At 48.1% G+C, this 27222-nt stretch overlaps 1 protein-coding gene across 1 annotated transcript in view; it reads right to left on the reverse strand.

The window, feature by feature from the left end:
• ZDHHC13 (zDHHC palmitoyltransferase 13) overlaps positions 1–26853 on the reverse strand; it is a 322174-nt gene extending 295321 nt beyond the window's left edge. The window contains exon 1 of the mRNA XM_086959524.1: positions 26711–26853. Within this exon, the coding sequence (XP_086815650.1) occupies positions 26711–26731 (21 nt within the window). The 5' untranslated portion in view covers positions 26732–26853. The remainder of the gene's footprint in view (positions 1–26710) is intronic.
• Positions 26854–27222: the final 369 nt, after the last annotated feature.

Raw genomic sequence — 27222 nt, forward strand, 5'->3', positions numbered from 1 at the left:
ACGGGAGCAGTGTGTCGAGCTCCAGGCCCACTCTGAGGACCTCGAGAACAGGTCCAGGCGGAACAATATCCGGGTGCGGGGCGTCCCATCCGCGGATGAGGGAGCAGACCTGGTGGCCTATCTGCAGGACCTGTTCCGGGACATTTTGGGGGAAGACACGGACTTTCCGATCCGCATAGACAGAGCGCACAGAGTGGGCCGCCAGCGCCAGTCATCGGCACCCCCACCTGATATTCTGGCGTTCCTGCCAGATTTCCCCCTGAAGGAGCGCATTATGACAGAGGCCCGCAGGAAGCAGCCTTTAACTTTCAGAGAGCGGCCCGTGGCGCTCTACCAGGACCTGTCCGCCATCACTCTGCAGAAGCGTAGGTCCTTCCGTATCGCTACGGACTTTCTGCGGGAACATGAGACGGCCTACTCTTGGGGTCACCCCTTCCGTCTCATCTTCCGATGGAATGGGGTGTTACACCAGCTGCGCTCCCTCCAGGACGTCTGCGGGGTGCTGGGACTCACAGCCACGGAAGAAGAAGGGGCGACGCCCGCGTGGAGGCGTCCCGAGCGACGGAGTCGGCGAAGATCGAGGAGACGCCAATCACCGGCGACTGCGAGTCGCCCTGATTCCCCTACCATCAGGGCGGATATGGCGGAGGCCCTGAGAACGGCGGCCAGGAACTTGCCTGAATCCAACGGCGTGGCCATGACGGCCTAACTTCACTCCGGGGGGAGAGATTCTTAGCCTCTACGATGCTGGGTTGGGGCTGGGGGTTGGGGGGGAACGGTTGGAGGTGAGTGGCTGAACGTCCACTTGATTGTTTTCTACAGACTCGCCCGCTTGGGCTGGACTGAGACAATGGGGTGTTTTTCTTTGTTTATGGTTTTGGCTAGTTGCCATGGGTTGGTTCTGGGAGGGCTTAGGAGTTGGTTTGTTGTTGGTGGGGTCCCGTCCGATACTGCCCATGCACACGCGAGGCCGGTTCTGGCCTTCCCTGCGCCCCTGCCCCGCGCGCCCCCTCCGCTGATCCCTCGCTTGCTGCATAGCGCTTCGATCCCCTGGGAGCGATGTCGTCCTTGAAAGTGGTGACCCTTAATGTTAAGGGTCTGAACAACCCTGTGAAGCGTAGGGCGAACCTTTCCCTGCTAGAGGGGACGCAGGCGGACATTTGCCTTTTGCAGGAAACTCATTTACTTTCCAAAGATTGTCATAGGTTGCGCTCTGCCAAGTTCCCCACCCAATTCTTCTCATCGGCGGCGACCAAGACTGCGGGTGTAGCCATTCTTTTAGCCAGCTCCTTCAGGGGCGAGGTATTGTACAAATATGCCTAGCAGAAGGGGAGGCTTCTAGTGTATCGCATGCGGCTTGGAGGTATCGCCTTCACGGTTGGCTCCGTTTACAGCCCGAATGACCACCAGGATCGTTTCCTGGAATCTGTGTTGGTGGACGTCACTGCCTCGCCCGATCGCCATGTTGTCTTGGGGGGAGACCTAAATATGGTCTTCAACTCAACCTTGGATAGGTCTGCCCAACGCTTCCCGCAGACGGGCGAGCTTTCTCGAGCGGTGCAAGACCGGATTGCAGAGCTGGATCTGCATGACCTCTGGCGCACTATGCACCCCATCGATAGGGACTATTCATACTTCTCCCACGCGCACCGCACTTATTCGCGGTTGGACTATCTCTTGGTGAGCGGCCCGCTTCGCTCGGCCGCCACGGCGGCAGACATCGGGGTCTTGTCCCTGTCCGATCATGCACCGGTTTCCGGAATTTTTGCTTGGCCGGCAGCCCCCCCCCTCCAGAGGGATGTGGCGGCTTCGGGATACGCTTCTACATAAGAAGTCGGTGGTGAAGCGAGTGGGGGAGGTCATTCAGGAGTACCTGGTCCACAATAGCAACTCCGACACGTCTCTAGCGACGCAGTGGGCAGCCTTGAAGGCGGTCCTCAGGGGGGAATTTATTTCCATTTCCTCGGCGGAGAACAGAGAGCGGCAATGTAAGAGAGACGAACTGACGGCGCAAGTCAGGGAACTTGAGCAGGTTCACCGCCGAACGGGGGCTCCTCGAGTTTGGAGGCAGCTGAAAGCGGCGAGGAAACTCCTCTCTGCGCTAGATCTAGACCGGGCGGAATACGCAGCGTTGCGCCTGAAGCATGCCTTTTATACAGGCGGAGACAGATGCGGTAAGCTCCTGGCCCATCGGCTCAGGGCTGCGCAGCAACGCAACGTGGTGAAGGAGCTAGTGGGCGCAGATGGGGTCCCGGTTTCTGGTGACGCGGATGTGGCGGATTCTTTCCGTAGCTTTTACGAGGCGCTATACGCCGCGGAACCCTCCCCACCGGGAGAAGCTGAGGCCTATCTGGAGTCCGTGACCCTCCCGGCCCTGGAGCCCGCCCAGGCGGACCACCTGGAGAGGGACATCCATGTGGAGGAAGTCATCTCCGCTATCGCACGGTTGAAGCACGGTAAGGCCCCGGGACCGGATGGCTACACGGCCTTGTTCTACAAGACCTTCTGCTCCACTGTGGCGCCTATCCTGGCTCGCCTGTTCAACTCCTTCTCTGAGCCGGGGGCCATCCCGCCGGACCTTCTTTCGGCGACGGTGTCGGTTATTCCGAAACCTGGGAAGGATCGGACCCTGTGCGGTTCATATCGGCCTATTTCGCTTCTGAATGTGGACCTTAAGCTCTACACGGGGATCTTGGCGGCCAGACTTGGGCTGCACCTACCGGGCCTGGTGGAGGCGGACCAGGCTGGTTTTGTGCCCGGTAGGCAGACAGTCAACAACACCAAGAGGGTGACGCACGTGTTAGAAAAGGCCTCACGCGTCCCGGGGGAGCGGATGTTACTGTCGGTCGATGCGGAGAAGGCCTTTGATAGGGTTCATTGGCCGTACCTTGAGCTGGTTTTCGGGAAACTGGGGATCGGCGAGAAGTTCCGCACCATGGTCTTCAATTGTTATAAGAGACCGTCGGCATCGGTGCGAGTCAACGGACACAGCTCTAGTAGCTTTGCCATTGAGCGTGGCACGAGACAGGGATGCCCCCTCTCACCGCTCTTGTTCGCCCTCTATATGGAGCCGTTCGCCCAGAGGATTCGCGACAATCCGGACGCTATTGGGGTTAAGATGGGTCAGTATACCCATACTGTTAGCCTATATGCGGACGATGTCCTGCTGACCGTGGATGACCCCAGGCGGTCGCTCCCTGCCTGCCTCCAGGAACTGGACGCCTTTGCTCGCGTGGCCGGCTTTAAAATGAACATGTCCAAGTCGGCTGCCCTGGATGTGTCACTCTCCGCGGACACCAGGCGAGACCTCCAGCGTCTTTTCCCTATGCAGTGGTCCACCACCACGGTGCCGTACCTGGGGATCCTGCTTGCTCCTTCGCTGCCTGAAATGGTCACGGCCAACTATTCTTCCCTTAGCAAGAAGATCAAGGAGGAACTCGGCCGATGGGGCAAGGGCCTGCTCTCGTGGCTGGGCCGTATCGCAGCGGTGAAGATGACGGTACTGCCCCAGATCTTGTATCTTTTTCGCGCTCTACCTCTCCAGCCCCCTGTGGGTTGGATACAGCAAGCGCAGGCTGACATCTCCCGTTTCGTGTGGCAGGGCCGTAAGCCTCGGATGAAGAGGGTTCTTTCCACGCTTGCCCCGGAGGCGGGGGGTCTCGGTGTTCCGGACCTCCGGAAGTATTTTCAGGCGGCGCAACTCCGGTATTTGGTGGAATGGAGCAGGTGGGAATCGGCTAAGCACTGGCTCTTTCAAGATCAGGCAGTTGCAGGTCGCACCCTTCAAGAGGTTCCATTCCTGCGGCGCGCACATCGCCCGGCTAATCTCTACGCCTCCTTTGTCACCCGGGTTCCACTACGAGTGTGGGATGCGGTTTGTGAGCTCCGCGAGCTAACTACTTTCCCATCACCGTTTACACCCATCGTTGGCAACCCGGACTTTACTCCGGGCCTGGAACCGGGAGCTTTTTCCCACTGGGTGAGTGCGGGTTGCAGGGCGCTCTTTCAGATTTACGGGCCGGAGGGCGTGCTCCCTTTCCAACAGCTCCGACAGGAATTTGGTCTGACGGAGGGGGACAGACTGCATTATATGCAGGTCCGCCATTGGGCTCTCCAACCCCCAGTGCGCGACGTCGCTGCCCGTCAAATCACGCCCTACGAGCGGTGGCTGGTGACCCGGACCTCGGATGCCAAGCTTATCACCGATCTATATAAATTTCTCCAACCCCCGCCGTTTCATTACCACAACCCGGGGAGAGAGCGCTGGCACAGGGAGTTGGGCAGAACCCTGAGCCACAAGGAGTGGGACAAGATTGCATATCGGGCGAGGCACTCTGCGTACCACACTGGGCTGACTAAGACCTTTACCAAGGTGTCCACCTACTGGTATTACACCCCGGAGAGGCTCTACGAAATGCACAAACTCACCGACAAGGGTTGCTGGCGAGGCTGCGGACAGGAGGGTACTCTATCGCACATTCTCTGGGCGTGCCCGATACGGTCTGCTTATTGGAAGGAGGTCTTAGATGAGGTGGACAGGCACTTCGAGGTTGAACTTCCGCGCTTACCGGCATATGTCCTGCTAGGCCTTCCCAATGACTTGATGTACCCGCTGAAGTCCCGCAGGGGTAGGCAGATTGCTATTGCGCTAGGCTCAGCGGTTCAAAATATCCTTGTACACTGGCGAACCCCCACTGCCCCCTCTATCACTGGCTGGTTACATAGACTCTGGCAGGTACTGGGTATGGAGAAGATGTCGCTTACAGTGGCTGGAAATGTAGACCAGTTCGAGGAGCTCTGGCACCCTTTTTTGGCACTGCTGTCCACGGAATTTCGCGAGCTCACATGTCCAAGGTACCTACGCCTTCTTAGGCTGACGCCGCCGGCGGCTCCAGCGGATTAAGAGGGGTGGGATCAGGGGGATTGGGGGTTGGGGGTAGGTGGCTGGGGTGAATGCTTCTATCACGGGCTATTGGACGGGGATGTTGGGGTATTGTTTTCTTCCTTTTTAATTTTTCTGGGGACGGGGGGCTTGGAGGGACTGTGTTGTTTTCACTGTGTTGCGGGACGCTACTTAGGCTTAGCTTTGATTGGGAGGTTGGGGACTACTGGAGGGTTATTCGCACTGCTTTATTGCCTTACAACATACGCCTTGTTCCCCTCCGGGACTACCGACCTCCCCACTTTCCTCCAGAATTGATGCAACATGCCGCTTTTTGTACTGTATGTAAACTTGACCTCCTATTTCCCTTCCCCATGTTTTTCGTGTTTTAATAAAATGCTTTAAACCTAAAAGACAAATACCATAAAGCAGGGAGCCCTATTTATAAGACAGCTTTGCCATCATTGTTCTCCATACCACAGAGAGGGAGGGACAAATGGGTCTACAAGAGAAGCTGCTACAAACTGATGGTAAAAATGGTAAAACTGGCAGCTGTTAGATACCAGAAATGCTGCGTTTGATTGGTTTCTAGCCAGTCGATAGTTACCTAGGAGATTCACAGCTAGTACCATAGTCAACGCCTCATTATAGTATCAACCTAAATCACTATGCCTCCTTCCCAATACAGCAGCCAGTGAAGATCACAGAGTTCTCATGAAGAGCTTGAATTTTGACTTGGCTCACAGAATGTACCTGCACTGGGAGACATGCGGCTTAAGAAGACATATTTACTGTGCAAAAGGGTGAATATGGTAGACTATGTACATAAAAATGATTTACCTCTGCTACTACAAGTTCTTGAAAATATTCCTTTCAATTTGATTACATTATATTTTTAACTGTACCAAGTCTTGGTAGCCCTAATCTGATTAGGTATGTTAAACGTTGCGTCAAGATTGTCCGTGGTTTGAAATGCTATTTATTTTAAAACATATTTTGATTAAGTATCTTGCAGTGTAAAAGGTACATAGAGCAACATTTCTATAGACAATAACTGCTGGGCAATCTCACTAAATAATAAAAGAATAAAAGAACATTCATCAAATTTTAACTTAACACAGAAATGTTGTGTTTTATCAATGTGCATCGAATATATAATGGTAACACAGTGGTATAACAATATCATAACATGTTAAGAAGATAGAGTGTGCATAGCATTATAGTATTTACCTTCAGTGGACCTGGTCAAGGGTCCCGGTTGAGGGTTTAGGGGGTGTTGATTTCCCTCACCTCTGCATTGCACAGAAAGTCCACACAAAAATAGCGTACACTTAGGCTGCGCCGGTTCCACACTAAGAAAACACCCCGTGGGTTTGTATCCATTGTGTCGTTATGTTGGAGATGTCTATTCTACAGAAAATATATTTTTTGATTTGCCTATCACTTTTGGCCCTGTGGACAGATTTGCTAGAAGATAGGCAATCTACTAACTCGATCAGTTATGTTTCGACAACCCAAGTTTCAAACAACCCATCCACAGAAAAAAAAGGGAAACAAAAAGTGCATCATTTCCAACTTTAGGTCGCATAGGAAATTTTACCGAAAGACAGAGCGAAATCCATAATATTGAATGAACTTTAGCACAAAGTGTGCTTTTTTATTTATTGTAAATCAGTTTTGTAGTTTTTAGATATGACTATCTATGAAAGCTGCTGAGTAGGTCTAAAAGGGTTAACGCTTTTACAGCTTGTCAGCTAATTTGCATTTTACTTTGGCACCTTTTCACAAATAAACCCGAAATTTGGCAGATACTTCGCACCTAGAGGGGGAAAAAAGTATCAATGTGCTAATAGCTTTGGCACTGTGTGATGAATCTGCACAACATTATGTGTCAGGAGTTAGGAAGGATTTGTTTTTTAGGTCTCGCCTGAGCCAGCGCATACGCTGTCCTGCGAGACTTTAAGTAAGTGTGTTTGAATTCTAAACACACGCTCGTGCATGTGCTTTTTTGTCACGCAATTGATGCAGGGAGGGTGATTGTCCCACATTGTTTGCTGGATGGCCAAGGGTCCTAGGGCGCGAGCTTTAACCTTATCTGTCTCCAATTATCGCACTGGAGGTAACTGCAAACAGATGGTGCCTGCTTTTTTTTCTGTTTTCGACTGCTTTTGTAAGAAAGAAAGGCTTGCTTTTAGCTGCACAGAACACCAACGTGCAACGTGTTTATATTTATTCAAACAATGAATGAGAACTGGTTTTGGAAGGAAGAAGGTTTTGCTAATTAACTGTTAGCTGGCAGAAGACCAAAGGGCGAACTCTGGAATGCGTTTATTTTTTATTTAAACTTTTTAGGAGCCCCTTATTTTCTGTTTTCGATTGACTGCTTGTGGAACGAAGAAAGCTTTCCTAGTTATCTGTTAGCTGTGCAGAAGACGGGCGAACTCTGGGAGGTGTTTATTTTTTATTTAAACTTTTTAGGAGCCCCTTATTTTCTGTTTTCGATTGACTGCTTGTGGAACGAAGAAAGCTTTCCTAGTTATCTGTTAGCTGTGAAGAAGACGGGCGAACTCTGGGAGGTGTTTATTTTTTATTTCAATGAGGCAGATTTAAAACTGTCAAAGTTTTTATCTTTTTAGATAGTAGAGGTTCAAGTGTGCATGCTTCACCTCCCATTTGACGGATAAGTTGAGTTTGCTGATTAATTATGAGGACTAGCCTTGTTAAAGTACTTGAAAATAGAGCTAAAACATGCCTTTTAAGACAAACTCAAGTGCTGGCAGCTGTGCTATGTGCTTCTGGGAGTAGCGCGGCACAAAACGCTGCACTTTACAAAGGCTTCCGGTTTATATTTTGGTTAACTGTCTTTATTAGGTGAAACGCGCATTTCGACCTACATATAGGAAGGCTGGTACAAGTCTCAAGATAAACATGGAAGCAAAGTGCACCCCATTTCAAATAGCAGTTGCATTTAATAAAGCAGCACTGCGGCTTCACGGAGCCTAGAGTGAAAGAGAAAGCAGACACAGACAGACAAGAGCTTCATCAGTTGATGCCGCCTCCGCGGGTTTCTCTCCGTGTGCAAAGGCAGTTTTAAATTTAAATGTGGAAGGGTCTCCTCCTCACTCAGTACCACATAATTACACTACTCAATGCAACATAAATACACTCCACATAATACCACTCAGTGCCACATAATTATTTGCTACATAATTATATGCTACATAATTACACTGCACTCAATGCAACATACATTCCAAATAATGCCACTCAGTGCTACATAATTACACTATACTCAATACAACATAAATACACTCTACATAATACCAGTCAGTGCTATATAATTATATGACACAGTTACACTGCACTCAATGCAACATACACTCCAAATAATACCACTCAGTCCACATAATTGCACGCCACATAGTTACACTACTCAATGCAACATAAATATATTCCACATAATACCACCCAGTGCAACATAATTGCACGGTCCAGGGAAGGCATGGCTTGGCAGTTCGGGCTGGACTGTTCCCATGAGGCACAGGGTAAGACTGATTTGCATATGGCCATGTCTGAACTGGGGTGGTGTGGAGTGCAAAAAAACGATGGATTTAGGCCCAGATCTCTGTACTGGGGTGAATGTATGACATTGTTCTGCATTCTGTTCATCAACTGTGGTTTTTGCATTTGTCACCCCGAGTGGGATGGGTATGCTCAGACGCGAGTCCCATGCTCTCCACACCACTGGATTCAAGCAAGCCGTGCGGAAGACGGCTGGAATGCCAGAAACCGGTCCTCGGAAGCTTGTTTCTGGTCCAGGGAAGGCATGGCTTGGCAGTTCGGGCTGGACTGTTCCCATGAGGCACAGGGTCAGACTGATTTGCATATGGCCATGTCTGAACTGGGGTGGTGTGGAGTGCAAAAAAACGATGGATTTAGGCCCAGATCTCTGTACTGTGGTGAATGTATGACATTGTTCTGCATTCTGTCCATCAACTGTGGTTTTTACAAAATTACACGGCACATAATTGCACTGTACTGAATGCAAGATAAATACACTCCACATAAATGCACTCTCTACCACATATCATCAATCAACATAAATGCACTCCACACCATGGCATAATTTCACTCAACACCACAGTTCCAGGCCACACAATTGAACGCCACACATTTCTAACACACACCGCATAATTACACACCAAAAAAACATATTTCAACTCCACAATCCAAAACGCACCTCCAATCCAAACCATAGAGTGTCACCACTGAGGTAATATGAATTTTTATGGTCAATTGTGTCCCCTATCATAGACCCCAACGGCTCCATGTACATGCTTCTAGTACATGTAAGTTCCCTCCACAACCAGCTACGAAGACGCAAATACATTTGCGTCCAACGTTAACATGTCCTCTTTCAGATCCACCATGAATGGGTCAGATATTCCGTTCCTAAGTGTGCCTTGCCAACGTCTTTATGGGGTGCACTTTCATGATTTCTAGCTCTGGCGAGTTAGGCCCTGATTTCTGCCATCGAGCCTCCTTCTGCTTTCTGCCTCTGAAAGCCGCAGCCTGCTGCTTCCTGACCCTTGACTTACTCCCTGCGCGGCGAGCTGTGCCAGGCTCGGCCAGATTCAGTGAAGACATCACGGACTTCATCACCCCACACGCGCTCTCCTCCAAAGACTACATCCTTCTGGGAGACCTCAACTTCCACCTTGAAAAGAGCAACGACCGCAACACCGCCACCCTCTTAGACAACCTCGCCAACCTCGGACTTAAACAACTGGTCACTTCCCCCACACACATCGCAGGTCACACTCTCGACCCCATCTTCACCTCCAGCAACCATGTCTCCTTCAGCCACACTACAGATCTCCTCTGGACTGACCACAGCTGCGTTCACTTCACCTACAACAAGCCGAAACCCATCATCCACCTCCAACCAACTCTACAAAGAAACTGGAACAAAATCACCACAGAGCAGATCTCCACATCACTCCTTCAAACCTCCCCAGCCCTCTCTTCTAATGCCAACGAAGCCGCCTCCAACCTCACCCTTTGGTTATCCAACACCGCCGACACCTTAGCACCACTGAAAAAACGTCAACACAAACTTGGCATCAAGAAGGCTTCATGGTTCAACGACGACCTCAAGAAATCCAAGAAACTGTGCCGCTCCCTTGAAAAGGCCTGGAAAAAAGACCCATCCACCAGCAACAAGGACGCCTTCAAAAGCGCCATCCGTACTCACCACCAACTGATCCGAAAAGCCAAGAAAACAGCATTCAAAGATCGACTTGACAACAACGCCCACAACAGCAAGGAACTTTTCAACATCGTCAAGGAATTTTCCAACCCCTCGGCCAACTCCAACGACATCACCCCCTCTCAAACCCTCTGCGATTCCCTAGCCTCTTTTTTCCACAACAAGATTGCTGACATCCACAACAGCTTTGACAACCAACCCGGAAGCCAACCCACCCCACCATCAACTGAACATCTTCCCCCCGTTAACACCCTTAACGCCTGGAGCCCAATCTCCACTGAGGACACCATCCGCCTGATGAATTCCATCCACTCTGGATCCCCCACAGACCCATGCCCCCACCACATCTTCAACAAAGCAGACTCCGTCATAGCTCCGCACCTCCGAGACGTCATCAACTGCTCCTTCAACTCCGCTACCTTCCCAGAAGATTGGAAACACGCTGAACTCACCGCCCTTCTGAAAAAAACCAACAGCAGACCCCACCGAACTCAAAAACTACCCCCCCATCTCGCTTCTTCCATTCCCGGCCAAAGTCATCGAGAAAGCTGTCAACAACCAGCTCGCCGCCTTCCTCGAAGACAACAAATCACTCGACCCCTCACAATCTGGCTTCCGAGCCAAACACAGCACTGAGACCGCCCTTATCGCAGCAACAGACGACATTCGAACTCTACTGGACAATGGAGACACAGTCGCCCTCATCCTCCTCGACCTCTCTGCAGCCTTCGACACAGTCTGCCACAGCACCCTTTTACAACGCCTCAGAAACATCGGAATCCAAGGTAAGGCACTGGAATGGATCACCTCGTTCCTCACCGGAAGAACCCAGAGAGTCCGCCTCCCACCATTCAAGTCCGAGGCCTCCGAAATCATCTGCGGCGTACCACAAGGATCCTCACTCAGTCCCACCCTCTTCAACGTATACATGAGCCCCCTCGCGGCCATCGCCCGCCAACACAACCTCAACATCATCTCTTACGCGGATGACACTCAACTGATCCTATCTCTCACCAAGGACCCCAGCACCGCTAAAACTAACCTACACGAAGGAATGAAAGAAGTCGCCGAATGGATGAAACAAAGCCGTCTGAAACTGAACTCAGACAAAACAGAAGTCCTCATCTTAGGTAAATCCCCCTCTGCATGGGACAACTCCTGGTGGCCGGAAGCCCTCGGAAATGCACCCATCCCGACAGACCACGCACGGAACCTTGGCGTCATCCTGGATTCTTCACTCTCAATGAACAGACAAGTCAGCGCCGTATCCTCTTCCTGCTTTAACATTCTTCGCATGCTCAGAAAAACATTTCGCTGGATCCCCCCCGAAACAAGGAAAACAGTCACCCACGCTCTAGTCACGAGCCGACTGGACTACGGAAACACCCTCTACGCAGGTACCACCGCGAAACTCCAGAAGAAACTACAACGAATCCAAAACGCCTCAGCCAGGCTCATATTAGACATCCCACGCAACGAACACATCTCCGGTCACCTTAAAGACCTCCACTGGCTACCCGTCAATAAGAGGATCACTTTCCGACTGCTTACCCACGCACACAAATCACTCTACGACATCGGACCAGATTGCCTCAACTCTCGACTGTCCTTCTACACCCGCTCCCGCCAACTCCGCTCTTCCAGCCAAGCCTTCGCCACTGTACCTCGCATCAACAAGACCACCATGGGAGGCAGATCCTTCTCATACCTGGCTGCCAAAACATGGAACTCACTCCCAGCTTACCTTCGCCTCACCCAGAATCACCTAGCGTTCAGAAAGCAGCTTAAAACGTGGATATTTGACAAATAATCCACCTCCCCTTCCTAAGCGCCTTGAAACCCTCTGGGTATGTAGTGCGCTATATAAATGTTTTGACTTGACTTGACTTGACTTTCCTTTCAGATAATACAGTTCCTCAAACACAAGATATTAGATATGATTTGGGATTAGGTTGTTCTCACACTCCAGACTTCTGTCTCCACATGTAGGGCTAAATGTCAAGTCCCCTTCACCCTCCAGTTACACGTCAATCATACGTCATGCTGCTGCGCGCGCATCTCTGCCACCTGTTTTTGCTGACTCTGCAGGATCCTTCTAGGGATCCACCCACTTATGACACCTTTATGTGACGTTTCTTGCACACACCTCCGTGTACGCCCTAGTGCACGCCTCCTGTTACGTATTTCTGTTCTTATCTCGTTTCTCTCAGCTGTTACGCCTTCTGTATGGAATGACTATATATATGATTACTTGTTAATAAATCATTGTACATGTCCATTGCAATTCCTACCCTGAACCCTCGTGGCGATGGGTCATGCTACCATTGGTTCGAACCAATTCCTTTTTAAGGAATAAACCCCTTTTAAACCTCAGATACCACGGATTCTGCCTCTTATTTTTGACTGAGTTATTCTTATTGAACTTTACCGCATAAATTAAGTATAGGTAATTAAAATTTACCACATAATTTGGCGCCCGAACAGGGACCCCTCCCCCACCCCACGCGCCGGCGGTGCGTTGCAGGCCCGGTCCCCTGCCACAGCGCTGACGGACAACTACGCGTACCCGCAGGATTTCCTGTATCTCCCTCAGGCCAACGGAGGTGACTGAGGCTGCGATCGACACCCAGACGAGGCGGTGAGGAGTGCGGAGGATCCCGACCAGAGCCTAGCTGAGAGAGCAAAGTCCGAGGTATCCGGAGGCCCACCAGTTCCGAAGTTCCGAAGTGCTTACGTCACGAGTCGAGTCCTGTCGAGTCCAGTCCCGTGTCGAGTTTCCGAGGCCTTCTGTTCCGTGCTTCCCGGTGAGTACCGTTGCTGGGGACGCATCTAGACGAGCGCATTAATTTGTGCCGGTCAAGACGGGTTTGGGTACGCAGACCCGGTCTGCACTGTTTAGCGGTGTATCTGTACTGTTTAGCAGTATATCCAGTATGAAATTAGTTAGTTTTATTCTAATCATTATTGTTCGCTCTGAAATGTTTTAGTATGTTTTAATGTCGTGGTATGAGTGATTGTTCGATCTGCATTATTGTGTTTACTGTATTAGTTGTGTCCAAGATTCGAGTAAAATATCAAGCCCAGAGTAGCACGACTGAAGTATGCCGCTGTTCTCTAAACTAAGACAGATAGGAACTAGAAAAGGGATTCTAGAAGAAGCAGTGCCTGTTCCACCTAGGGACACTCCAGGGCACTTTATGTACCACAAACACGGCCTAGATGCTGTATTATATCTCGATTTGTGGGTAGACTACACTAAAGATTTAGCAGAGAATCAAAGATGGCCCGCTACTGGGACATGGGATGCCGAGTGCATCATGAGAGTAGAGGAAGCGTTATGGAAAAAGAAAGCCAGACAGTCACAGAAAGACGCCATTGAACTATGGCGTAAAGAATCGCACAGACGTACAGAGAAAGCACTCAGAAAAGCAGAGAAACATAAAGAAGATTCAGAGAAAGCCCAAGAAAACGTATTAGTTGAGGAGGGGATACGAGTAAAAACAGAACAAGTAGACCGACAACGGAACACTCTTATGAATGGTATGTATCCTTTGTTGGCCGAGGGTTTACCTAAGGCCACTCCGGAAATACCGAAGGATCTGCCCCCTCCCTTGCTCCCGACTAAAGTACATCACAAGACCACAAAGGACATATTCCTTTCTTCCTATCTAGACGACGTAGCTCCTGCGTATACAAATCCACATGCTCAACCACTACCCGCTGATGGTACTCCACCCCGAAATCATCTACTTCCACCTCCGCAATTAACTCCTTCTCCCGTTCCACCCCCTGCACCTGTTCCCCCAACCCTTCCTGCACCTATTCTTCCGATCATACACTCATCAAACCCTTTTGGTCCTGGCATTTCGGGAGGTGTGACAGGTTTTCAAACACCGCCGCAAACACATAGACTGACTTATAGGGATTTAGCGCAACAACGTACACCTCAATCAGTCGATTATGACATATTTAAAGAACGTCTCTCAGACTGTAGATATGATCCAGTACCCGGTAAAGACGACAGAATGATGCTCGCATCAGTACGATTACGACGAGTTACCAACTTTTTATTATTACTACCAGGAATGGTTGATCATCTAGACAGAATATATGGTTTTGTTCAAACGGGGGAAGGCCCTGAAAGTATTGGCGAGGCCATGACTTTCCAGAAAGTTGACACTCAAGGCAAGATATTACGGTTTTTCATAAACTGCCTAATAAGAGAACAAGATAGGCCTGGTGTAGACCAGGAAGAAATGAAAGCACTCAATAAATGGGGTCAGAATATAGCCGATGGGAAACATGATAAACAGAGTTGTATATGTGGCTCAAACTGCTGTACACAGCCCCGGTAGCAGCGAACGGCCACATTTCCCGCACTTTCCCGCTGGGACGGGGTACGCGACAGGGTTGCCCTTTGTCGCCCCTGTTATTTGCTATCTCATTGGAACCCCTCGCGACTCTCATACGAGCCTCCCCCTCCTCAAGGGTATACCAGGGACCGGAGGTTGGGAAGACCGTCTGTCCCTCTATGCGGACGACATGCTACTGTATCTAACGGACCCCGGGGAGGGAATACCGGCCTTGTTACACATTTGTGACACGTACGGCAGGATTTCCGGCTACACGCTAAATTGGTCCAAGTCGGAGATATATGTGCTACGGGGTCCGGCTCCGGACGTCGACGATAACTGCCCGCTGCGACTGGCGGGATCCTCTTTTAAATATCTAGGCATACACGTCACTAAGGACCCGGCTGAATTCATAGCTAAGAATCTGAAGCCGCCCCTGGATAGACTCAAACGGGATATGGAGTTCTGGTCCGGCCTGCCGTTAACACTCCTCGGCAGGGCGGCGCTTTACAAGATGATGGCGTCACCACGCTTCTTATACGTCCTCGAAAATTCACCATATCCTGTGCCACCCAAATTCTTCCAGAAAGTAGCGGCTCTGGTCTCTAACCTACTTTGGGGTAACCTACCAGCGCGAGTGGCACAATCCAAGCTACACAGAGACTGGTACAGCGGGGGCATTGCGCTACCGAATTTAAAACGGTATTACTGGGCTGCTCAATTGAAACCCATTAATCAATGGCTACACGCACCGCAGGCCGAGCCAGCATTTCATTCAGACAGGGAGCAGTTGGGCGCTGATAGTCTGTTGGGTCCACTGTACGACCAACGCAAGTTGCGCACTCTGCTCGGCCCCACCAAGTTAACGGTGCAGATATGGCACGCAGCCACGGCAGCTCTGGGCTGGAAGGGGAGAATCACGAGGATGACTCCGCTGTGGGACTCTCGCGCACTGGGAAACCTGAGGAACACCAAGGGGTTCGCACAATGGGACACAATAGGCATTTCCGTGGTGGGTGACCTATGGGAGGGAAGTGAAGTGATCCCCTTTGCCCGACTGAGAGAACTCTATGAGCTCAACGACAGGGAACTCTACAGATACATTCAGATCCGTCACGCATTGCTTGCAGCCATCCCAGCAGATACACTACTCCCAGAGTCCTCACCCCTGGAAGATCGCCTACTCACAGATTACATGTTAGAACGGGCGACATCCCTCACCTACCGCAAACTACTCAATAACAGCCCTGAACCCACATCACACCTGAAAGAGAAATGGGAGGGGGATGTCAACGACATGGATGAACACGAATGGAACGCAGCACTTGGGTCCCCTAAAGAAGTAGGCATCTCGGCACGCATGCGATTAGTGCAATTTAAGATCCTGCACAGGGTTTATTATACACGGACAATGCTACATCGCATACACAGTGCGCCCCATCCCTATTGTCTGCGTGGGTGTGGGGAGGAAGGCACATTCTTCCATACCATATGGGACTGCCCCAGGATCCAGGAATACTGGACACAAGTACTCCGCACGATTTCACAGGCATTAGAACACTCCATACTACCTGACCGAGGAGATGCTTGCTAAACATATGGGAACCTACTGACTTGACCCGATACGAGCAACTTTTGGTCACGGCGGGGCGAATGGCAGCGAAACGTGACGTAGCACAGCGCTGGGGGACAGCAGAACTACCAACTAAGTCCCAATGGTGCTTAAACATGGATAGGGTGATGTTGACCGAGCGGGCAGTATACATCAACCGAGCCTGCCCCGGGAAATGGAATAAGATATGGCTGAAATGGAATGAGTACAGGGGGGACATCTGCGAGCCCTTGCGAGAGGAGGATCTGGATGAATCCGACGATGAGGGGGAAGAGGGCTAAACCTGGGCAGGAGGGGGGAGTGAGGTGTAGGACTGGGCTGCTGCAGAGGGTTGCCTCAGAGCGTAGACAGATGAGCCAAGGAGGTAGGGACGGGCGGGGTGGGTGGAGGCATACGAGCGCTGTATATGGCTGTCAGGTTCCCGTACATCAGAGAGGCACTAAAAACTTGAAATGCACCGATTCATGTCAGACCACACTGTCATTCCTAACTGTTATTGTTACGAGTTTGTTATTTTTCACAAAAACGAAAAAAACTCCATCAAAACCTCAATTCCTGCATTGAATAATTGCTTAAATGGCACTTTTATTGTTTCAGTACGCTCCGTCACAAATTCCTTGTCACTGTGGTATTGCTATCCTTTTTGCTGAAAGTCTATGTATAGAACGATCCTCGGATAGCGGCCGGCCCTCAGGGTTGTAGGCATTCCGCTGTGTACTATGCAAAGTGCAATAAAGGTTTTGGAGGAAAAAAACAAAAAAAACAAAAAAACAGAGTTGTATAGAAAACATGTACCGAAGGATCAGAAATGCAGTAATAAAAATACATGAAAGAAGACAGCAAGAACCAGAAATAGATTCAGACAAGGTCGAATCCTCAGGGGAGGAGGAAACACCAGAAACGGCAACAGGACAATCACAATTACCAGCTAGAGAAATGATAGCATATGTAGGTAAGGGAAGACCCTATAATAATTCAATGCGTCCGGTACGTCCGGAAAGTAAAAGAATCTTTCAAGCGGCCATGTCAAATCCAAAGACCCCCGAACACCTATTCCAGGCTACCGATAGAATACTTCAAGAACGCATGGGGTACCATGTACTCAATTCCATGGATGAACAAGAACTGGCCAGGTCAGCCGTACAATGGACTGACGATCCTGATAAATATAGTGATGATGGTTTAGTGCAGACCTTTTTAAACCTTTCCCCTGATGAACAGAAATTAGCTGGTATATATATGGTTCAACATCTCATTACATTATTCAAAGGCCAACATTCTGATCCAGGTCCCTTACCTGATATTTTAATAGAACTACTCTCACCACAATGGAGAGGTCTAGGTACTGACTTGATTAAAGTAATTCTAGAACATCGACACAGGTATAATACTTTTCTGAATACACGGTTTGTTCCAGCTCCAAACGTAGACAGAAAAAGGTATTACATAGACAGACAGAACCCCTTGCGAGAAGTGCATCCAGTCCAGAATGCTGATAATACCCTTGGACGCGTGTTTGTGTACACGCCCATAACGAAAATGGAACTGTTAGAAATGAAAAAATTAGTGCCCTGTCACGATAAAGACCCAGCAGGTTTCCACCGCGAAATCAAAGACATGTTACTCATGGGGGATTATACCTACCCCGACATTATGAAAATATTAAAAGTATTAATGCCTGCCGGTATTTACGAGAAACTCAAAGAAAAAGATTGGGAGGTAGGAGACCAAAAGATTGATTGGGCTGCACTAGAAGACGAAGAAAAGACTCGTACCCCAGGAACAGGGCTTGGGGACAAATCTAAAGCATTACCAGGATTGTTAGTACAAGTATTGCCACGTTTATTAGCAACTAAAAAGGAGGACTGGGATGCAATCTCAACCTGTAAACAGAAACCCGATGAAGACACTAGCGACTTTTATTCCCGATTTGAGAAATGTTTTGGTATTAATAGTGGCCTGAAAGCAAGTAGCGAGTCATATCCACATCTTTTCGTAACAAAGCTAGTCGAAAATTCCCTGCCCCAAGTCAAGAATAGGGTACAGAAAGTTGAGAGCACATGGCAAGCAAATACGCCTTCACAAATGTTACAAATGTTACAGTACCACCAGAATAGAATTAGAGAGGAACACGAACAGAGACGCATGAAAGACACGAAAATGAAAATGTTAGTTGCTCAGTCGGTTCCAGCTGACGGTCAGAAAAAGGGCACGACACAGTCAAATAATTCAACAGCTCCTGTTAAGGGGACATGCAACTATTGTAAACAGCCAGGTCACTATATAAACGATTGTGCAGTTTTAAAACATAATATACTTACGGGAAAAACTAAAGAGAGACCGCGTCCTCCTAGACAGGACCAGGTCCAACAACAAGTACCACAGAATATCCAGCCTATGCAAGCCTCACAACAGACAGTACAGACAGTAGCAGTGCCACAACCCCAACCGATTGCTGCAACTCAACATGCATCACAGCAGATGTACCAGTATGCCCAGACTGATTATCCCGATTATCAGCGATACACATGAAACAGCCTAGAGAGGGAAGTTGGCTTGCCTCTTATTGAGGTTCCTGTAGATCAAGAGGGTCCTTATGTACACAGTCAAGTATTAGGGAAAGACAGAAAGTTTTTAATTGATACAGGGGCAAGCCGTACAACGATAAGTCATGACGAAGTCCCAGGGGCACCCCTCTCAGGCTCACAGAATGTTTCCCTTGGTTTTTCAGGCAAGCCTATTATTAATGAAGTATCGCAACCACTTCCCCTTGCAGTTGGTCCATTAACACGTACTACCGATTTACTGCTCACAAAGTCATGTCCAGAAAACTTGTTAGGTATCAAGACTCTGAAAGCTCTAGGAGCTGTTATTTGCTGTTCTCCGGAAGGAGTACGGTTGTTTCTACGTGACTTTAAAGGTCACTATGTGTTGAGAGATATTGATTCCCGATTACAGAATGTACCTGCACATTTATGGGCGCAAGGCCCTACTGATGTAGGTTGTATGCACATTACACCATATCGAGTCACACTCAAGCCAGGTGTTGTTTTACCACGAATTCGACAATACAAGTTACCCCCAGATGCTGTAGTGGCTTTACTGAAAATCATTGAAGAGCTCATTGCACAAGGAGTGGTTGTAGAAACCAACTCGAATTTATGTAATTCACCTATCAGTCCAATTCTTAAACGTACAGATCCCAATGCACCACCAGTTTACCGATTGGTTATTGATTTGCGCGAATTGAATAAATGCATTGTACCGCAGTACCCTGTGGTCCCAGATATCTCATCTCTATTGACAGCTATTGATTCTGAAGCAACGTTCTTTACTGTTATTGATCTTAAGAACGCCTTCTTTAGTGTCCCTATTGATCCGGAGAGCCAATACCTTTTCGGATTCTGTTTAAATGGACGAAGCTTCAAATTTGCACGCGCACCTCAAGGATTCACAGAAAGCCCCAGCATCTATAGCCAAGCACTGAAAAGACAACTCGACAGTATACACATGCCTGAAAATACTGCCCTACTACAGTATGTCGATGATCTACTGATCACCGCCCGAAGCGAACCTGAATGTGAACTAGCGTCACTGACGGTTTTACATTTCCTGGCTGACAAGGGGCACAAGGTATCCCCTTCGAAGCTGCAATACTGTGTTCAGCAAGTTGTTTACTTAGGCCACTTGCTGTCCAAATGGGGGAGACAGCTAACGCCCGATCGCATCCAGTTAATTGCCAGTATGTTACCACCCAGGACACAAAAGGAGGTGCGGGCTTTTATAGGCCTCACTTCTTACTGCAGACAATGGATCCCTCAGTATGCATTTCTAGCAAAGCCACTCATTCAGTTAACAACTCAGGAGGCAGCGTCTTCGACTGTCCTCCCTTGGACTCAGGAACATACACAAGCTTTTGACGACTTAAAGAAAGCCTTATGTCAAGCACCAGTTTTAGCGACACCATGCTACAGTAAGCCTTTTACACTTTTTGTCACAGAACGTGAAGGTACTGCATTATCGGTACTCACGCAGGATCAAGCAGGTTCACACAAACCGTGTGCTTATTTTTCTAGTACATTGGATCCAGTAGCCCAGGCTCTGCCTGTGTGCTTGAAATCAGTTGCAGCAACAGCTCTAGCAATCAGACAAAGTGATTCAATAGTGTTAGGACATCCATTGACAGTACAAGTTCCACACTCCGTGGAAGTTCTTTTAAATCGAACACAGACTCAACACTTGACTATAGCAAGATTGACAGGTTATGAATTAACATTATTTCAGCCACACATAGAAATCAGACACTGTAATACATTGAATCCTGCTACACTTTTGCCATTAACTGAAACGGACCCATTGGCACATGATTGCATTGAAGTCATTACTATCACGACGAAACCCAGACAAGACTTGACAGACACTCCGTTACCAGATCCAGCCCTGACACTTTATGTGGATGGTTCATGCATGAGAACAAGTACAGGAGAATTAGTGGCCGCCTACGCAGTCACAACAGAAACTGATGTCATAGAAACAAATTGTATTGACATCCTGTCAGCACAAGCAGCAGAGCTCATCGCTCTGACACAAGCCTGTATTCAAGCCAAGAACAAGAGAGTTAACATATACACAGATTCCCGTTATGCATTCGGAGTTGTCCACGACTTCGGTGTCCTCTGGCGAGAGAGAGGTTTTTTGACTTCTCACGGTGCCAAAATTCAACACGGTCCCCTCATCCAAACTCTATTAGATGCAATACATCTGCCTACCGCAATATCCATCATGAAATGTAAGGCACATACAAAAGTTACAGATACTATTTCCCAGAGTAATGACCTGGCAGACCGAACCGCAAAACATACAGCTCAGAATCAGATGCACGCCATTGACCCGACAAAGACAATCGTCGCGACACCAACACACTGCATGACAGTTAAGGATCCCGCCCTAGATGTAATTGACATACAGACACATGCTACACCAGATGAAATTAAGAAATGGACTGAACTAGGAGGGACCCAGACAATTCAAGGATGGATGACGAAGGGAAAATCCACATGGTTTCTCCCCGACTCTATGGTTCAAGTTATTATTAATACCGTACACAGTCCAGCACATTTAGGAGAAAAAGCCATGTTAGACAGTATTCAACATCTCTGGTTCAATAAACACTTACGAGCAGCAGCCAAACAGAAAGTGCGTACTTGCATGATTTGTTGTCAGTTCAACCCAGGTAAAGGCGTTCCCGTAGAGCAAGGTGGTTTTCATCCTCCCGATCACCCTTTTGAAGTCCTCCAGATGGATTATATTCAGATGGAACGTTGTCGAGGTTTTAAATATGTCCTCGTAGTTGTATGTGCACTTTCCCATTGGACAGAAGCATATCCAGTCCCAGATTACACTGTTCCGACCACTGCCAAGCAGCTGGTCCGTGAATTCTTCCCTCGATATGGTTTGCCCCGTGTCGTGTACTCAGACAACGGTCAGCCATTCTCGTCCGAGCTTATGAAGCAGGTATCACTCCTGCTAGGCTACCAATGGAAGTTCCACTGTGTCCGACATCCTGAAGCAGCAGGTCTCGTAGAGAGACACAATCAGACCCTGAAAACTCGTCTTGCAAAAATCTGTAAGGAAAAGGGTGTCGACTGGATCGTAGCTTTGCCGGTCGCCCTTTTTTACATGAGGATGGTCGCCCATTCCAGAACAGGGCTATCCCCGTATGAGGTGGTCTTTGGTAGACCACCGAATATGTGGGGGACGCCTTTGCCTAGAAAGATTACTGATGTCGATTGTAATATGTTGACAGATTACCTTGCCTCCTTGATGTCTGCACTACAATCATGTTGTTCACAGGTCGCTGCCGCCTTTCCCGACAACACCGAGGCGAAGCCGCATGATGTTGTTCCAGTAGACATCGTACTTGTAAGAAATTTCGACAGGAAAAGTCCGCTGGAGCCCAGGTGGCAGGCGCCGAAATGGTACTTCTCACCACGAGGACTGCAATCAAGGTCGAGGGCCGCAAAGGGTGGCTGCACTCGAGTCACGTGAAGAAATTTCGTGCATTGCCAGAGACTGACTCACCCTCCCCCTCTAAGGACTGTCCAGATTCTAGTGACTCTAAACTTCCCCTGATAGAGAAAACTCCACAGCAGGAGTATAAAGAAAAATTGAGGTCTAGCAAGTCAGACAGTTTAATTGTTTAAGTCCTCCCCTAGGTGAATCGGTTAGACGTGTTTTCTGACATGTATCCCCTAGACCCCAACAGAGAGAGAGATAGACAGAAACAGCTCAAGAAACGTGAATATTGCAAATCTCTTCGCAGCCACTGCATTGTGACTTTATTGATTATGTTTTTTCTGAGTCTTATGATTATTGCTGCAAGTGTGCTTCTCCACATATACTATCCTATATTCAAGCGTGGAAATTCTACCTTCAACGTCACTGCCGAGCATTCTTTCAGTGAACTACCCCCTCATGAACTCTCTTACAGACTTGCGCTGCGCAACAATACATTCATTAGTATGTTACATCATTCCCATCAGACCAGCAATGCTACTAATTGTTGGATATGTGGCCGACTCCCTCCCTATCAGAAATACAAAGGAGTTCTGCCTCTTTTTCCGTACCCGTTCACACATAATGGGTCCTGTGGTGCATGGTTTAGTTTGATTAATTCCTTGAATTCAGACTCCGTAGTCTACCAGGGTAACTGGGTATGGGGAAACCTGAACATCGTTTTGCATAAAGTCTGTTTCCCTGACAAGGAGGGTCTCCCCAAAAGGACAGGAACTGATCTAGAAAATGAAGTATATGGATTAGGTAACTTTACACTTAACCTCATGATTCTCAGTGTTGAATCCGAAACAGAACCAGTCTTGCCCGCCATGTCCGTACTTCCAGTCAAGGGTGAATTATGTGTCAGAAAGAATGGTTCAGTACACTTGGGTCATAGTAGATGTACTACTGTGGTCGAATTCAGTGATAAGGGCAAGTCTACCTTCAAAGCTTCACGTCATTCCTACTTCATTTGTGGTCATACCGCCTATATACGCTTACCTCTAGATTGGGATGGCACCTGTTACATTGCATTCCTTCTGCCACCTGTTTTCCTAGCCCCTCCTGATTATCATAGGAACACCCATCTAGTACATAATAGACCCCAGAGAGATCTCCCGATTGTCGACTATACTGAAACGGCATGGGAACAATATACAGATTTCAATAAAGGTTTCTTCCCTATTTAGGTGCTGTCTTTAATAGTAAACTGATACGAAAATTAACTAGAACCCTTGAAGCTGTAGTGAATGAAACTACTTCCGCTTTAGGCAACTTAACAGAGGAGCAGTCTGCGATGCGGATTGTTGTTCTTCAAAATCGTCTCGTCCTTGACGTCATCCTGGCCGATAGGGGCGGAGCCTGTAAGGTCATCGGGTCAAGCTGCTGTGTTTTCATTCCAGAAAACGCGCCATCAGTATATAGAGCCATAACACGCCTGCATAAGATTGCAAGTCTGATACACCAGAATCCAGGCACCTGGACTAGGTCCGGTTGGTTCTGGACACCGTTGTCAGCCTGGGGATGGAAAGTCCTATCCTTCCTAGGTATTGGCCTTCTCATAGTATTCAGTTGTTGTCTATGTCTGCAATGTGGGCCAGCGATTTGCGGCTTGTGCGCCACATCCTGTATTCCTCATTCAAGTCCTCATTCAAAACGCCATAAGAAGAAAGAAGAGCAAATGATGTTACATGAACAGATTGATAGATTAATAAGGATTGATATATCATGAAGGGTCCGTAGGGGACAAGGAGGGAATGAGGTAATATGAATTTTTATGGTCAATTGTGTCCCCTATCATAGACCCCAACGGCTCCATGTACATGCTTCTAGTACATGTAAGTTCCCTCCACAACCAGCTACGAAGACGCAAATACATTTGCGTCCAACGTTAACATGTCCTCTTTCAGATCCACCATGAATGGGTCAGATATTCCGTTCCTAAGTGTGCCTTGCCAACGTCTTTATGGGGTGCACTTTCATGATTTCTAGCTCTGGCGAGTTAGGCCCTGATTTCTGCCATCGAGCCTCCTTCTGCTTTCTGCCTCTGAAAGCCGCAGCCTGCTGCTTCCTGACCCTTGACTTACTCCCTGCGCGGTGAGCTGTGCCAGGCTCGGCCAGCCTTGCTTGCCAAGACCGTATTCAGCCTTCAAGTTATCTGCTCTGCTCCTCGAAACATGCATTCCTGTCTAGTAGTTTAGGTAAACATCCTTCCCAGCTGCAGAGCAAAGGGCCCGGCCTTTCTGTCTCCATGCAAGTAATTCATAGCTTCCGTTACCATGGTAGGCCCATGGCCCCTCACATCTCATGTAGACACGCAGTCGCATATGCACGCACTAGCAGTTAGTATAAAATAGCCTCTGCCCGAGAGACCTTTCCTTTTAGATAATACAGTTCCTCAAACACAAGATATTAGATATGATTTGGGATTAGGTTGTTCTGACACTCCAGACTTCTGTCTCCACATGTAGGGCTAAATGTCAAGTCCCCTTCACCCTCCAGTTACACGTCAATCATACGTCATGCTGCTGCGCGCGCATCTCTGCCACCTGTTTTTGCTGACTCTGCAGGATCCTTCTAGGGATCCACCCACTTATGACACCTTTATGTGACGTTTCTTGCACACACCTCTGTGTACGCCCTAGTGCATGCCTCCTGTTACGTATTTCTGTTCTTATCTCGTTTCTCTCAGCTGTTACGCCTTCTGTATTCAATGTTACTGTATGGAATGACTATATATATGATTACTTGTTAATAAATCATTGTACATGTCCATTGCAATTCCTACCCTGAACCCTCGTGGCGATGGGTCATGCTACCATTGGTTCGAACCAATTCCTTTTTAAGGAATAAACCCCTTTTAAACCTCAGATACCACGGATTCTGCCTCTTATTTTTGACTGAGTTATTCTTATTGAACTTTACCGCATAAATTAAGTATAGGTAATTAAAATTTACCACACCACCTTAGCACCAAAAATAATTAGCCACCACCATTTTGCATCAGTGCACCACCTAAGCAGCACGTCTGTCTGCCCTTGGAATATGGCATCTGTTGATTTTCCCCTAGTGTCCGTCCGCAGCTCGTGTTCTAATTACATTTCTGTTTTCCAACGTCCACTCCCCCGTTATTTATGTCCCACTTCCCCATAGCAAAAAAAACTTAAAACTAACAAGCATGAGAACAGGCAGGAAGAAATTGCCAGCAGTGCATGTACAAAAAAGTAGAATACATTTTTTATGTTAAAATCTTTTTTTAATCAGGTTTTTCGGTTGAATATATTGTCGCCTTCGTTTGTATGACGGTAACAAAAAAGCTTAACACTTTTTATTATAACTTATAATTTTTCGTATCGTATTATAACTTTTCAACATAATGCACAGCAGCTTCAATGTTCTACAACATAGCCAAATGTTCTAGCTAAACACGTAAGGTACCAAAGGCGATATCTATTGGCTACGCCAATGCTTGTTTATTGTTACGTCGCATTTTGTGCCAATCCATAAAGAGGGTATAATAAAAATTTTCATTTGCTTATAGCTTTGGCGCTGCTTGATCAATATGTGGCGAGTATGGCACGTAGTTTGCAAGTGATGGAAGATTCAACAGGAGGGTTAAGGAGAGGGGTCAAATTAAAGAGGACGTTGGATCAATATTTTTCTGATTTACTTATAACTTTTTGCCTACACGAAATTTGGCAGGGACTTTGTACATGTAACCTCTTTTTAGTATTTTTAGGTTTGTGCCAATCCACCAAGGCAAGGGGTGAGTTACAAAGGGGACGATGTATGGGGCAAAAAAAGTGTTAATTTTCTAATTACATTGGCACTGCGAGATGAATCAGTATCTGCACAAAATTTGGATGATGCATGCAGGATTTGTTTTTTGATAGATATGTCAAGTTTTATACCAATCCATCTGGGGAAAGGGGGCAAGCGTAAATGGGGTGGAGCAATGCAATTTTCAATTGCTTACTACTTTAGTACTGTTTGATGAATCTGCATCAAATGTGACACGCAGGTAGCAAATTATACCCGGTGCAGCTATTTCAGGCTTGTGTAGATCCAATAAAGGGGAGTTGCTATTAAGGGGTGTGGGGTTTGCAACATTTTTGATTTACTAATAACCCTGGTAACTAAGCCTTATGTGGAACAGCACACACTTTGGCAGAGGCTTAGCAACTTAAAAAAAATCAAAAGGCCACGGCTAACGCCAGACCTAAAAATTACATAGGAAAAAAGTAACATAACGCAAATAAACTACAAAAGTGAATTCCAACAATATACTTCGCGTACGGTGTAGTCAATGCACAGACTTTGTCAATACGTGTCTGGTCAATAAAGTTTTTTCCGTTACGCTACTCCAAAAACCACTAGCTTATTTTAGGTAAAAGTAGGCCGGACTTCCGCATCTTTTTAGCCCATGTATGTGCCTGGGTGGCCTAAATCCCCCCACTCCCCGAACACCCCCAAACCCCATGCTCTCGTTTCCCTTATGGAACGTGGTGCACAGTTCAGGCCGCGCCCACACACGCACTCACCGGGGAGCTGGTCCCACTCATGGAGGCGGCACCGTTTGGCCCCTTGACGGGGTCCGCACTTCCCAGTCGGCTCAGCTGCTCGCCCAACTTCCTGGTTACCGGCCACACTGCACGGCATGGGCGGGCTCCACGTGTGTCACTGCTGCGCAGCCAATCGGCGATACAAAGAGGTAAATAATGGGCGTGTACCTCTGAGGAGATAGCCAAATAGTGCCCGAGTACAGTGTGATGGGCGGGACAACCTTCTCCACCTAAGCAATGAATGAGCGCTAGGGCTCTGCAGGTGTAAAGGCAGGACCATAGACAGAGAAGAAATACCGCACGATGATATTAATAGAACTTAATTGTGCGCAGCCGCTGAGAGTGGGTTTTACTTCCTCATTTTTTTTTATAGTAGAAACTGTGCTCAGCTTCCTAGGCTAGAAAAAGCGAATCCTAAATATTTCCTTTTGCCCGCCCTACATCATGCGTAGAGCTGTGCTCGCTAAAGTTGGTACTGTTCCAGTTAACGT

This window comes from Lissotriton vulgaris, chromosome 2_2 (genome assembly GCF_964263255.1).
Source record: "Lissotriton vulgaris chromosome 2_2, aLisVul1.2, whole genome shotgun sequence".
NCBI lineage: Eukaryota > Metazoa > Chordata > Amphibia > Caudata > Salamandridae > Lissotriton > Lissotriton vulgaris.